This window comes from Malurus melanocephalus, unplaced genomic scaffold (genome assembly GCF_030028575.1).
Source record: "Malurus melanocephalus ecotype Western Australia unplaced genomic scaffold, MMel_1.1 scaffold_113, whole genome shotgun sequence".
In the NCBI taxonomy this organism is placed as follows: domain Eukaryota; kingdom Metazoa; phylum Chordata; class Aves; order Passeriformes; family Maluridae; genus Malurus; species Malurus melanocephalus.
The window spans coordinates 1,957,224-1,968,928 of NW_026623345.1; the positions used below are offsets into that span (position 1 = coordinate 1,957,224).

An 11,705-nucleotide genomic window follows, 5' to 3' on the forward strand; every position below is an offset into this window, starting at 1 on the left:
TGTTAAATATTAAGTTGTCTGCTGCCAGAATTGGTTCCCGATRGCTGTTTTGTATTCATGGTCAAACACTGGATGAGATGTCTAAATGGGTTTGGAGCATCACTTGACACTGGAAACTTTAAAGGACAAAACTGGGCTGCAGAGTCACGATTCCAATAATAAAGGTGAAAGTACTTAAGGCTGGCCAGAGCTAATGCCTCAGCTTCAAATCTCCTGCCTCCTCTTGCAGACAGAGCAAGGTGCTGSCAGTGTGTCTGCGTTTTGCAGATGAGCTCTGTATTCACATGGCTACCTTGGATTTGGGGTTTATCCTCTGGGTGCCCCGTGCTGTTTAATCCTAGTGTACAAGCCAGCCAGAAGCAGTGGGACAGCTTGTTTCTTTTCACAGAAAGCAGCCTCATTACACTTTTGGATCATGACTCTGCTTAAAGTCACAAGATTTGGGGCAGAAAAAAAAAACAAAAAAAAAAACCAAAAAAAAAAAAAAACCACCCCAAACCCTGTGTTGAATTTTGGGTTTGGTTTTTTTATTTTTCATTTTGGTTTCTGATTCTGGCGCTCCTGTGAGAGCAGGGAGGGGAGATGCTCAACTGGCAGGGAGGTGGGATGCCCGYTCGGGTTTCGGGAGCCGAGGCAGGTGGAAGCGTTCTCCTGCCCGGGCTCCGCTCTCCTTGGCACACCCCGGCCGGAGGGTTGGCTGCTCGCACATCCGTCACGGTGCCTGAGAAAACACGGCGGTGACGTGCTGGTCCCCTCCTCCTGCCCGCGGACACCCGCTGCTCACGGAGCGGCCAGCTCGGAGCCCCGGAACGCCCCCCGCCATGGAGAGGCTGSAGCCGCCGTGGAGATGTAGCGGTGCTCCTTTTTGACGGGCTTTAAAAAACGTCTGTGGTGGAGCCGGGAGGCGGGCAGGGATCCCCGGAAAGCCATGGCCAGGTAAGTCGTGCCCCGGCGGGATGAGCTGCGTCCTGCATGGCCCTGTCCGTGTCCGACAGCCGGGAGTGGTGGGGTATTTGCAGCAGCCCTGACAGCAAGCGTCTGTCACTTCGCAGGAGGGGCAGAGAGCCCCCTTACCCCAGCAGGAACCCCTCTCAGKCCAGGCAGTGTGCCGATCCCTGCTCTGACCACAGCAAGGACGGTGAAGGTGGGGGGTCCCCTGGGGTGGAGGCACCGTGTCCCCTTCGCTGTCCCTGCAAAGGCAGAGTTGCTGCTCTGGCTCAGGGMCGGGTGTCTGTGCCACACACAGCCCCCCGGGGTGGTTTCAGTGTTTTAGGGATAAACTCAGAGCTCCAGGGTGACCCRGCGTGGGATTTGGGGCAATCCATCGGATTAGGGAGCAGTCAGTGCCTCTGATCCATGTGGAGTCAGAGTGTGTGGGGAGCAGCTCTGTGCTCTGTGCCAGGGTTGTCACCAGGGTGCCCCCACCCATCCCACCTGCTCCCATCAGCACCAAGCAGGAGGAGCAGTGCTTTCACCCTATTTGACTCCAGAAAGCCCTCCAGAGAACTCTGGTGCTCTGCTGCAGACCCCCTCCAAGGGAACCCCCAGGAAGGGTTTGTTTGTCCCCCATCTCMGGTGTGCAAAGTCCCTTTGTCACGGCTGGTTCCCTGCAGGGCGTTCCAGACTGGGCACGTGGAGGTTTTTTTGCCCCCACAGCTCTTTTTTTTGCCCCCACAGAGAAGAATTTTCTCCCTTAATTTGCTGTCCTAATTCCCTGCTCATGTGTGGGGTTGGAGATGCCTCCTGCKAAAATCTGCAGTGTTTCTGTACTGTTTCCTGAGCTCAACTCCTGCCAAGATGCTCGGGGAGGAGGTGGCAGCACCTTGCAGTGGAAGTGGGAGGGTTTCCTGGCATCCCGGCATGGGAAGTGGGTGTGTGTCCCCAGCAGGAGCTTGGCTCCCAGCACGGTTCAGACCTGACCCTGCCAGGGCAACAGAGACCAGTTATATGTTATTGGCCCTCTTTAAATGAATGTCCTAATTGCAAAGTGGCTGGGGTTAGTGGTGCTGTGGATCTCGCAGCCCGTGGTTAGCGGTGGTGTTGGTAAAAATAGAAGCGGTCAAAAAATGGATTTTTATTTTTACTCCACTAAGTGTGTCCTGCTCAGATGTTTTGCTTTCATCTCGATTTGAGGCAAGGCGACTCGCTGCTTCCACAGAACACGCAGAAAAAGCTTTGTTTTGGGTCAGCTAGGAAGCTCCGGCACAGCAAGCTGCAAACATGCTGTTTGACTTTGACGCTCTCCCTCCTCGTTTGCTTAGGGGGTTTTTTTTGTTGGGTTTTTTTTTTTTTTTTTTGAGGAGTAAAAGGTCACCACAATGTCATCTTGGAGAAAAATAACAAGTTAGCATTACACAAGAAAAAAAAACTGTTGAAACAGGCAGTGTGTGAGCAGGCACCTCTGCGGGCTGCAGCTTGTGAGTGAGAGGCGGAAGGYGTCTCCGGGGAGCTTGGGAGACTCAGCTCTCACCTGGGACACAGCCAAATCTCCCACTGGAGAATGTACATTTTGTTAACAAGGCAAGAAGATAGAGGGCACKGTCCTAAATTGGTTTTGGAGACCTCCTTGGCCCATCACTGCACTGCGTGATGGCTGCAAACACCCTTCTCAGCATCTTTGTTGAAGTGGTGTCCCAGTGGGCACTGTCCATCAGCCACAGGGTTTGATCCTGRCCCAGCCACAGCAGCCAGAGCAGGATTAAATGAACCAGCTCAATCACCCAGCGTGCACATCCCTCTGAGGCAGATCAATGTCCAAGGGACTCAAGAGGCTGCAAAACCTTTCTTAAAAAAAACCACATTATTTCTTTACTGGCAGTAGTAGTGATGGCTCCCTCGTGTGTGCCATGAGCTCCAGTCCATGGGGGGGAAAAGAAGGAAACAGCCTAAAAATAGAGCAGCTTCGAAGTAGTTCATAAATAATAAACCAGCTTCCTGAAAGGGAGATAAAAATCCAGAAACTCCCTGAAGCCCTGGGAGCTGCTGTCAATTTTAGATGGAACCATAGCAGCAGTATCAGATATTTCTTGGGCTTAAAACCCTAAATTAGAGTTGCCAAAGAAAACACCACTTCCCCCTCTTTTTTTGTAAAGAAAACGTGAAAATTCAAAAAAACCCACCTGTTTTTCCAAATAATTTGCAAGTCCTGCTTGGTGGAGGCTGTATTTTTTTTTTCCCCCCTTGAGCTTTGCAGTTCCCAGATAAGGCACAAGTGCGACACAGGTGTGCCGTGGAGTGACAGGTATTTGCACCTCTCTCTCTCTCTCTCTGTCTCTGGCATCCCAAAACTCCCAGTGCTGAGAGGGAGGAGGCTGGTTTGGGCTCGTCGTTCCAGTCTGTATTTCCAGAAGCATCCTGCCACTTAGGGCTTCGCTCAGCTGTGCTGGTTTTGGCCAAGGTCCTTCTGCAAACCTTCCTCCCCGCCATCCCTGGGATAGCCCTGTGCTGCTTCTGGTTCACCCTGAAGCCAAGGARGAGTTGAGAGAGGGATGAAAGGTTTATCCCAAACACAGCCTCATCCCACGGCGTCTTTTTTGCCAAATTTTAGCTGGGCTCAGCTGGCGTTGTGTCACACGTGCTGGGTGGGTGAGAGCCCAGTTTTCCTCTTGGGGGGACAGGATCTGGCGCTGGGTGACAGAGCTGGAGTGGCTGGAGCTGTCCCCATCCCGTGCCGGAGCTCCCKGCTGGCAAGTGAGGGCTCTGTGGGAGTTGGCCGTGGGACAAGGCGTTTAACTAAACCTATCGCCTGTTCCGGCTAATCGCTTCCTAATGCCTCTGTAATCCCATTTAAAGCAACTGGCTGTCTAGAAAGTTACTGGCTCCCAGGGGAGGGTTAGAATCACCCGTCTGGCTGCACAAAAAGTTCCCCCAACTGCAAGGTCTGGTCCGATACGTGCTTCAAGATGAATATAAACACAGAATGTTTTGTTTAGCCTACGCACAGATGCTGCTGTGGGTTCACACATGGGCATCCCTGTAGTGAAGCAGCAAGGTTTAGGTGGTGTTCAGGACCCCTTTCTCCTTCACTTTTCCTTTCCTGGGGTAAAAGATCTGTTTGAGGTGCAGAGAAATAGGTGTTCTGGATTGCCTCTGGCAGGGAGAGGGTTCTGTAATTAATTTTGGGTCTTTTTTCTTCCTTTTTATTAAGAAAAAAAAAAAAAAAAAAAAAAAAAAAGCTGACCTCTTAAGAGGGGATCTCTGCAACTAGTTTCATTTGTGCCCAAAAGGAGGGGTTTTTCCCCTCCATTTTTCCCGCGGCCAGCAGGTTTACAGCCCCAGAGCCTGGGGAGGAGGCGGCTGTGTTTGCTGGCACCAGGCAGATACCACGCAGCTGGTCTGCRGCTCTGCAGCTCCTCTCCCTCCCCGACTCCTCCTGCAGCTGCGTTTGTTGCTCGCTCTCCCATGTCCTTACTTTGCTTTTCCCCCCCGGATCCCGGGCGTTATGCTTGGCAGAGCCCAGCCAGGCCSTGGCCAAGGAAAAGCCATTAGGCTCTTGGCACAGCCCGCTTCCCCGGGGCCACGCAGGGGGGAGTGGGCTGGAGCTGAAACACAGCCTGGAGCCTTGCTGGATGGAGGAAGGGCCCTTTGGAGGTCCTGCACGGYTCACTCCCTTTTCTCCTAGAAAAGCAGGAAGCTGTTTTCAACCCAGAACTGTTGTAGATATCTGAGCGCACGGCAGGAGCCAGCCATGCTGTGCCACTCAGTGCATCCCCTAACCAGCTCTAAGCCCCTAACCCTTAAACCCAAAACCTGAGCTGCTGGTAYCCCAGCCCCATTTGGCTCTCTGTGAGCTATGGGATTTACCCACCTTCACTKCAAAGCATCACCCAGGTGGAGCAGCTGGGACATGCTTGGGACAAAGAGGTGGTGTTGSTGCAGATGAATTAAATCTGCCAGGGCAGCAGGGTGATTAAAATTAGGAGTGGCTGCATAGAATTCATTATGTGGTGTCTTTTATAGTTCTTAGTTATCCCTGTCTCTTAAAAGACACTGTCAGTGGGCTGATCTGGCTYCTGTTCAGCCTCCTTCTACTGCCACCCAATCTCCAGTCTTGCCTCACTGGAAGTGTTCCCAACAACAAAAGCATATTAATTATGGCAATGATTTGGTCCTTGTTGCCCCAGGGTTGTTCCCGGGTAGGGCTCAGGCTGTTCTCTGCATGTGGTGTCTTGCCTGGAGTAACTGGAGATGGTGCCTGGTGCCCAGAACACAGCACCTGGCACATCACAGACGGGCAGAGGGGGCCAGGGGGGCAAATGGATGACACACTGCCCCTTGATTCAGAGGTTCTCTGAAACTATTTATATCCTTTTCTTTTTCAGAGACGGGTGTTCTGGGACTCAGCGGAGGTTGGAGCTTTCCTAACAATCTGGTGTCTTCTCCTGAGAAGCCCAAGCGTTCTTCCTTCCCACTCCTCCACAAAAAGCTCCAGAGAAATCGCAGCACCATGTACACTTTCCTGCCYGAGAGCTTCACACCRGTGAAGCAGAAGCCCTCCAAGGAGCTGAGGCCCATGCTGGGGGCCATCCTGCTGGGCCTGATCCTGTTCATTGCCGCCGTGGTGGCCTGGTGCTACTACACGGTGTCCCTGCGGAAGGCGGAGCGGCTCAAGACGGAGCTGATGGACCTGCGGGCGGACGGCTTCGTCATCCGCAACCAGCACGGGGAGGTGGTGTTCCGGCTGGCYTTCCGCTCGGGCAGCCTGGACCTGGAGTCGTGCTCCAAGGAGGGCGAGATCCTGAGCTGCTCGCGCTCCAGCCGGGGGCCGCTCAACTTCTTCATCCAGACGGTGAAGCCCAAGGACACGGTGATGTGCTACCGCGTGCGCTGGGAGGAGCTGGCGGCCGGCCCGGCCGTGGAGCACACCATGTTCTGGGAGGACGCCCACTGGTACGGGGGCTCGGAGATGAGCACCCAGCACTGGCCCATCCGCCTGGCCGGCTACCAGGAGCCCGTGCCCTACGTCACCAGCGACGTCTACTCCTTCCGCGACAGCTTCGGCGGCATCCTGGAGCGCTACTGGCTCTCCTCCAAGGCGGCGGCCATCAAGATCAACGACTCGGTGCCCTTCCACCTGGGCTTCAACGCCACCGAGCGCGCCCTCTTCTTCCAGGCCCGCTAYAAGGACTCGCCCTACAAGCCYCCGCCRGGCCAGCAGCCCTTCCCCGAGCTCAGCTACCGCGTCTGCGTGGGCTCCGACGTCACCTCCATCCACAAGTACATGGTGCGCAGGTATTTCAACAAGCCCTCCAAGATCCCTGCYGAGAACGCCTTCCGATACCCCATATGGTCCACCTGGGCCCTCTACAAGAATGACATTGACCAGGATAAACTCTTGCGATTTGCTGAAAAGATCAAGAAGTACCATTTTAACTGCAGCCACATTGAGATCGATGACATGTACACCCARGCCTATGGGGACTTTGACTTTGACCCCGTCAAGTTCCCCAAYGTAACAGAGATGTTTGCAAAGCTGAGRGAAGATGGATTTAARGTCACTCTGTGGAYTCAYCCYTTYATWMACWWMRATTCMYCSAATTWTGRKGTGGGKATMGAGYGTCAGCTGTTCATCAAGGARCCCTCGGGGCGGCTGCCGGCCATGGTGGAGTGGTGGAACGGCATCGGGGCCATCCTGGATTTCACCAACCCCGCAGCCCGGGACTGGTTCCAGAGCCACCTGCGCCAGCTCCGGCACAAGTACGGCATCTCGTCCTTCAAGTTTGACGCGGGCGAGACCAGCTACCTGCCCAAGCAGTTCAGCACCTTCCGCCCRCTGTCRGACCCCAGCATCTGGTCCCGGCGCTACACGGAGATGGCCATCCCCTTCTACGAGCTGGCCGAGGTGCGCGTGGGCTACCAGTCCCAGAACATCTCCTGCTTCTTCCGCATCATTGACCGYGACTCYGTCTGGGGCTACGAGCTCGGCCTCAAGTCCCTCATCCCCACCGTGCTCACCATCAGCATGCTGGGGTACCCCTTCATATCTGCTGACATGATCGGGGGCAATTTTTTCCCCAATAAGACCAGYGGGGCGGTSGARATCCCCGACCGGGAGCTGTACGTGCGCTGGCTGGAGCTGTCGGCCTTCATGCCCTCCATGCAGTTCTCCATCCCGCCCTGGCTCTAYGACAAGCAGGTGGTGGAGATCGCGCAGAAGTTCACGGAGCTCCACGAGTCGCTGGTGGCCCCGCTGCTGCTGGAGCTGGCGGGGGAGGTCACCGACACRGGCGACCCCATCATCCGCCCCATCTGGTGGATCTCGCCCCGCGACGAGGCCACTCACCGCATCGACTCCCAGTTCCTCATCGGGGACACCCTGATGGTGGCCCCTGTGCTGGAGATGGGCAAGCAGGAGCGCGATGTCTACCTGCCAGCGGGCAAGTGGCGCAGCTACAAGGGGGAGCTGTTTGAGAAGACGCCGGTGCTGCTCACCGACTATCCCGTTGACCTGGACGAAGTCGCCTATTTCCTCTGGGTTTCCTAACAGGCTTCTTCATCAGCTTTGGAATAACCATGCCTTACCTAGGACCTTCTAACAAATAATAAATCTAATTGCACATTTCATTTGAGACTGGGGTGGAGGAAGGKAATAAAATAGACTTCACTGTTCTTGGGGATAATTTTTTTTTTTATTTGGGGATTGATTTTGTTTTTTTTTAATTTGGGTCTGGTGGTAGGCTCTGATTGGATTCCAATAGGCAGCAATTTATAGGTCAGAAGGGAGTTGTCAGTCTGTCTGCAGACATGTAGTAAACCCAATACCTTTTCAGTTCCCAAGGATTTCCAGAGTTGGAAGTTGGTTAGTGCCAGTGGGAAGTGTTCCTCGTCTTGTAGAAGCACCTGGCACTGAGCGTGGGGGTGTGTGCTGTGGGAGGGTTGTTACAGCACAGCCTGCCCTAAGTTTTGCAATATGGCAAATATATTCAAAAGGATATTTTTGAGAGCATAAAGCAAAATAGAGTTATATATATATATATATATACGCACATATTTTTTCCCCCTCTTGACTAGCATGGCACTGGACTAACGGTTGCCTCATGCTCCTGCTTTCCTGGGTACCAGGTGGGCCAGGTTACTCAAGTGATGCCCATATGTTCTAACTGAATGGATTGCTTATTTCCTGCTGGGACAGCTGTGTCTCACCTGCTCCCCAGTTTGAGTCCCTCTACAAAACTCTTTTCTGTGTGTTTTGCCCAGGGCATCAACACYGCCTCACCTAGAGCAGCACCACCCATACCAACATGTCCCATTTTTAAAAGTGTTTATGACCCCTCTTGGTCACATGATTATCCTGCTGATATCATCCCGTTTGGATTTTAAGGACAGACGAGGTTTGTTGCTGGCAGAAGGGCTGCCTGGAGCCAAGCTGTCCTCAAACACTCCTTGCGGCGCTTCCCGGGGAACAGCCGGTTCCCACAAGCTGCACGTGTCACGGATTGACAGGGACGTTTGCCGATAGCTGGCTTGCCTGTGGGTGGAAAACACCGGCTCTATGAACTGATGGGTCTGTGCCAGAGGGTGTTTTCACTGCGTCCACGGAGATGTTCTCATCTGACGCGAAGTTGAGCTAATACCCATCTCAGGTCGCMGTTAGAGGTGATGATTTTGTTGAGGGTTTTCCCGAGTGTGTCCTCTCCCACTGGGAGAGTCCCAGGGACCTTCCTCAGGCAGTGTTTGTGTTGCTGGAGGTRGGATTGCTGTCAGAGGCTTCTGGAGGGCACGTGGGGTGATGTGATCCTGAGCCCCAAATCCCCAGCAGCTGCCTCTTTTGCAGATTTCCCATTTGGTTTTCTATGGGAAGACGCATTTACAGAGACCCAAGACAGAGCAAATAGGATTGATGTCTGGCAGCTTTCTTCCCTGGGGCAAGAATTCCTGGCTGTGCCCTGATTGGGAACTTTTGTTAGTCCCTAAATTTTTTATGAACTTCTGCAGAATTGAACTGTGATGGGTGGGAAGGGCTGGGGCACCCTGCCCAGGCTACAGCCAGCCAAGGAGAGTCAGCATCCCTGGAGCTTCTTCTGGGATTATGTGTGTGCTGGGCATGGGTCTGCCACGTAGGGGGATGGTGCATGATTTGGGTGAGGTTGGGTAGCAGTGACGATCTTTCTCAAAGCCCATCTCCTGCCACAGGGCTTTTCAGGAAGCCCTGAAAGAAGAAAAGGAGATGTACTAAATTTGGGGGTTGTGACAGGGTGCAGGAGCAGAAATTTAGGTGTTAGGGGCAAAATCTAAAATGCTTTTAAAGTTAGAAAGGAAGTGAGGAAGTCTGGTTCGTTGGACTCTCTGGAGCATTTGTTAAAATCTGAATCTGTCCTGTATAATTTAATCTCAAAATGAGATATAGGGGAGCCTCATGGGTCCTTGCCCAACTGGAGCACAGGMATGTCCCAAAGTCTATTTTTCAGGCTTTTAGTTCTTTAGTTTCAAGTTTCTTCTTGGCCTCGAGTGCAAATAATGGTTATGTTACAAGTTACAGACACCCTCTGGCCAGGGGTTAATCCTGGAACCTCAGTGTCACTCCTCAGGGCAGTGGCAGAATTTGGCCCATGTTTGTAGGGTGGAAGTGAAGGTGAGGAGCTCCTGGAGATGAGTCTGGCCAGAGCCTTCAAGAAGGGCCAGGTGTGGAGGARGCTTCTGCACCCCCAGAAGTACATGAAGACCATGCTTTGAGAGGCTCCAGCTCTTCCCTGTCAACCTTTGCTTATTAAATACTTGTCATCCCTTGGCTTGGGAGTCATTAGGTGGAGGAGATGTTGCTGCATGGCTCTGTTGCTAGTGCAGAACTGGGATCCTTGGCACAGAACTTCATGGGACGGATCACAGCATGACCATGAGATACTGTCTTCCCTTCCTCTGGTTCTGTGCCACTCACTAATGAGGAATGAGGCTGAAGAGAAACACAGCATCCCTGTTTGTATGCTCCTGCTGTTAAAATGGTGGGAGCAGCCAGATGAGTGCCTTCAYTCTCCTTGCAGTGGTTTCAGGCACTGTCAGGAAGGTCATGGAGGAGATTCTCCATTAGACATGCTGTCTTCTTTCCCCTTCCCTCAAAAGARAGGATTTTATTAACAAAGTTACGATTTTCTTTAATTTAAATATATTAATGAATGGATAAGATTATAGAGAACCCTTATTTTTCTAAATGTTGTGTGTAGGGCAGGTAATAAGTGTCCGTGGTTGTTCAGTGGTTCAGCAAGAAGAAAGGTAAAGCTGCTGAGAGGACTAAGAGTTGGGGATAGGTTCAGCAGTGCTGCCTTAAGCTGTCTCACAGGTTTCTCGGTTCCCTTCCATCCAGCTTTTTACCAAAACCACTATTTCTAACACTATGCTGTAGAGGATCTCTCAGACCTTGTAGACCAGAAGCTCTGCACAGATACCTTGGGAACTGCTGCTAGGGATATTTCTCTGATTTACACCGTGGGTCATTGGCCAAAGTCTTGTCTCAGCCAAGAAAAAGCCCAAAACCAGGTTTGGGAGTTGGATTCAGCCTTTTCACACATGATGCTTATGTGATTAAATTTTGAAGCTTACACTGTTGCGTATGAGGTTTTCTGGATGCTTGTGTTTGTACATGCTGTCCTTTGTCAGACTGTAATGTTGGTGGGTCTGTTTTTAACCACTTTTCTAATTCCTAATTGGTATGAACTGTAACATGAATTGCCTTGATTGATAAAATTTTGGAAAACAAAAAGAAGTTTAACTGTCCATCTGTACCAAGTTGGTGGGGCTGGTGSTTCAGGGAGATTTGGGGCTTTTTTTACCCTAGTCTTCACTGAAATCAAGATTGAGATTATTGTTTTATTTAAATCTTGCATCCATRCAGCTTTGATGCATGTTTTAAAAGGAGGAGCGGGCAGTGACCCCACACTTGTGTTTGCAGTGGTGGCAGACGATCCCACTCAGTTGAGGATTGTCCTTCCTTAGGTCCTGACAGCAAAGAGAATAGCTGTGCCTTCGGGCTGGCCTGGAAAAGGCCATGTCCAGGTGAGCCCCAGTGTTGTGTCAGCACTTGGGAGTGAGGACCATACACACCAATAGGTTCATGCCCCTGTTTCTACTGACATCCACACCACTCAGGGGTTTGCTAGTCCATGCTGCTGTCAGAAGACACGTACTTCAAGACTGTTTGTAGRGATGAGCAAGAGGAGCTTGTTCTCAGCTTCTCTTGGGCGCTCCAGAAGGTTCTTCTGATTGTCACCCTGGTGTCCCTTTCCAGATGCCTCTGACAGCAAGGACACGGATGGAGTAGATGTTTGTGGCTGTGGGAGTACCAAGAATGGAGCATATAAGACTCATTTAGGAGCCTGCCTTGCCCYACATCACCCCCTTTGCCCCAAATAATGTTTTTCCTTCCGTTTCCATTGCTACCACAMAAACCATAGCTGCCTTGTGCCACTGTGCATCACTAACAGCAGCCAACACATACAATGTGGCTCGAGGGTTGAGAGGGACATCATTTAACTCCTTGTGCAATAAAAGACATTTTCCCAATGCTTTTCCTTTGACTCCTTCCTTGGATGCATCCATACATTTGGCTGATAATCATGTGGGGGATGAAGGTGGCACTGCTGAAGACCTGTGGGCAGGTTGGCCACTTAGAGCACTCATAGCCTTGCAGGAGCACAACTGGAGCACAAGTTGGATCCTCAATGGTGCACAGGTCCTCCTAGGAATCAATGCTTTGGGTCTGAGTTTGATTTACA

General features: G+C 52.0%; 1 protein-coding gene across 1 annotated transcript; it reads left to right on the forward strand.

Annotated features, from left to right (window-relative positions):
- The first annotated feature begins 876 nt into the window (after positions 1-876).
- LOC130575621 (myogenesis-regulating glycosidase-like) lies at positions 877-11,483 on the forward strand. The gene is made up of 2 exons (XM_057369635.1): positions 877-936; positions 5,322-11,483. The coding sequence occupies exon 2, from the start codon at positions 5,447-5,449 to the stop codon at positions 7,481-7,483; it is 2,037 nt and encodes a 678-aa protein (XP_057225618.1). The 5' UTR covers positions 877-936; positions 5,322-5,446; the 3' UTR covers positions 7,484-11,483.
- Positions 11,484-11,705: the final 222 nt, after the last annotated feature.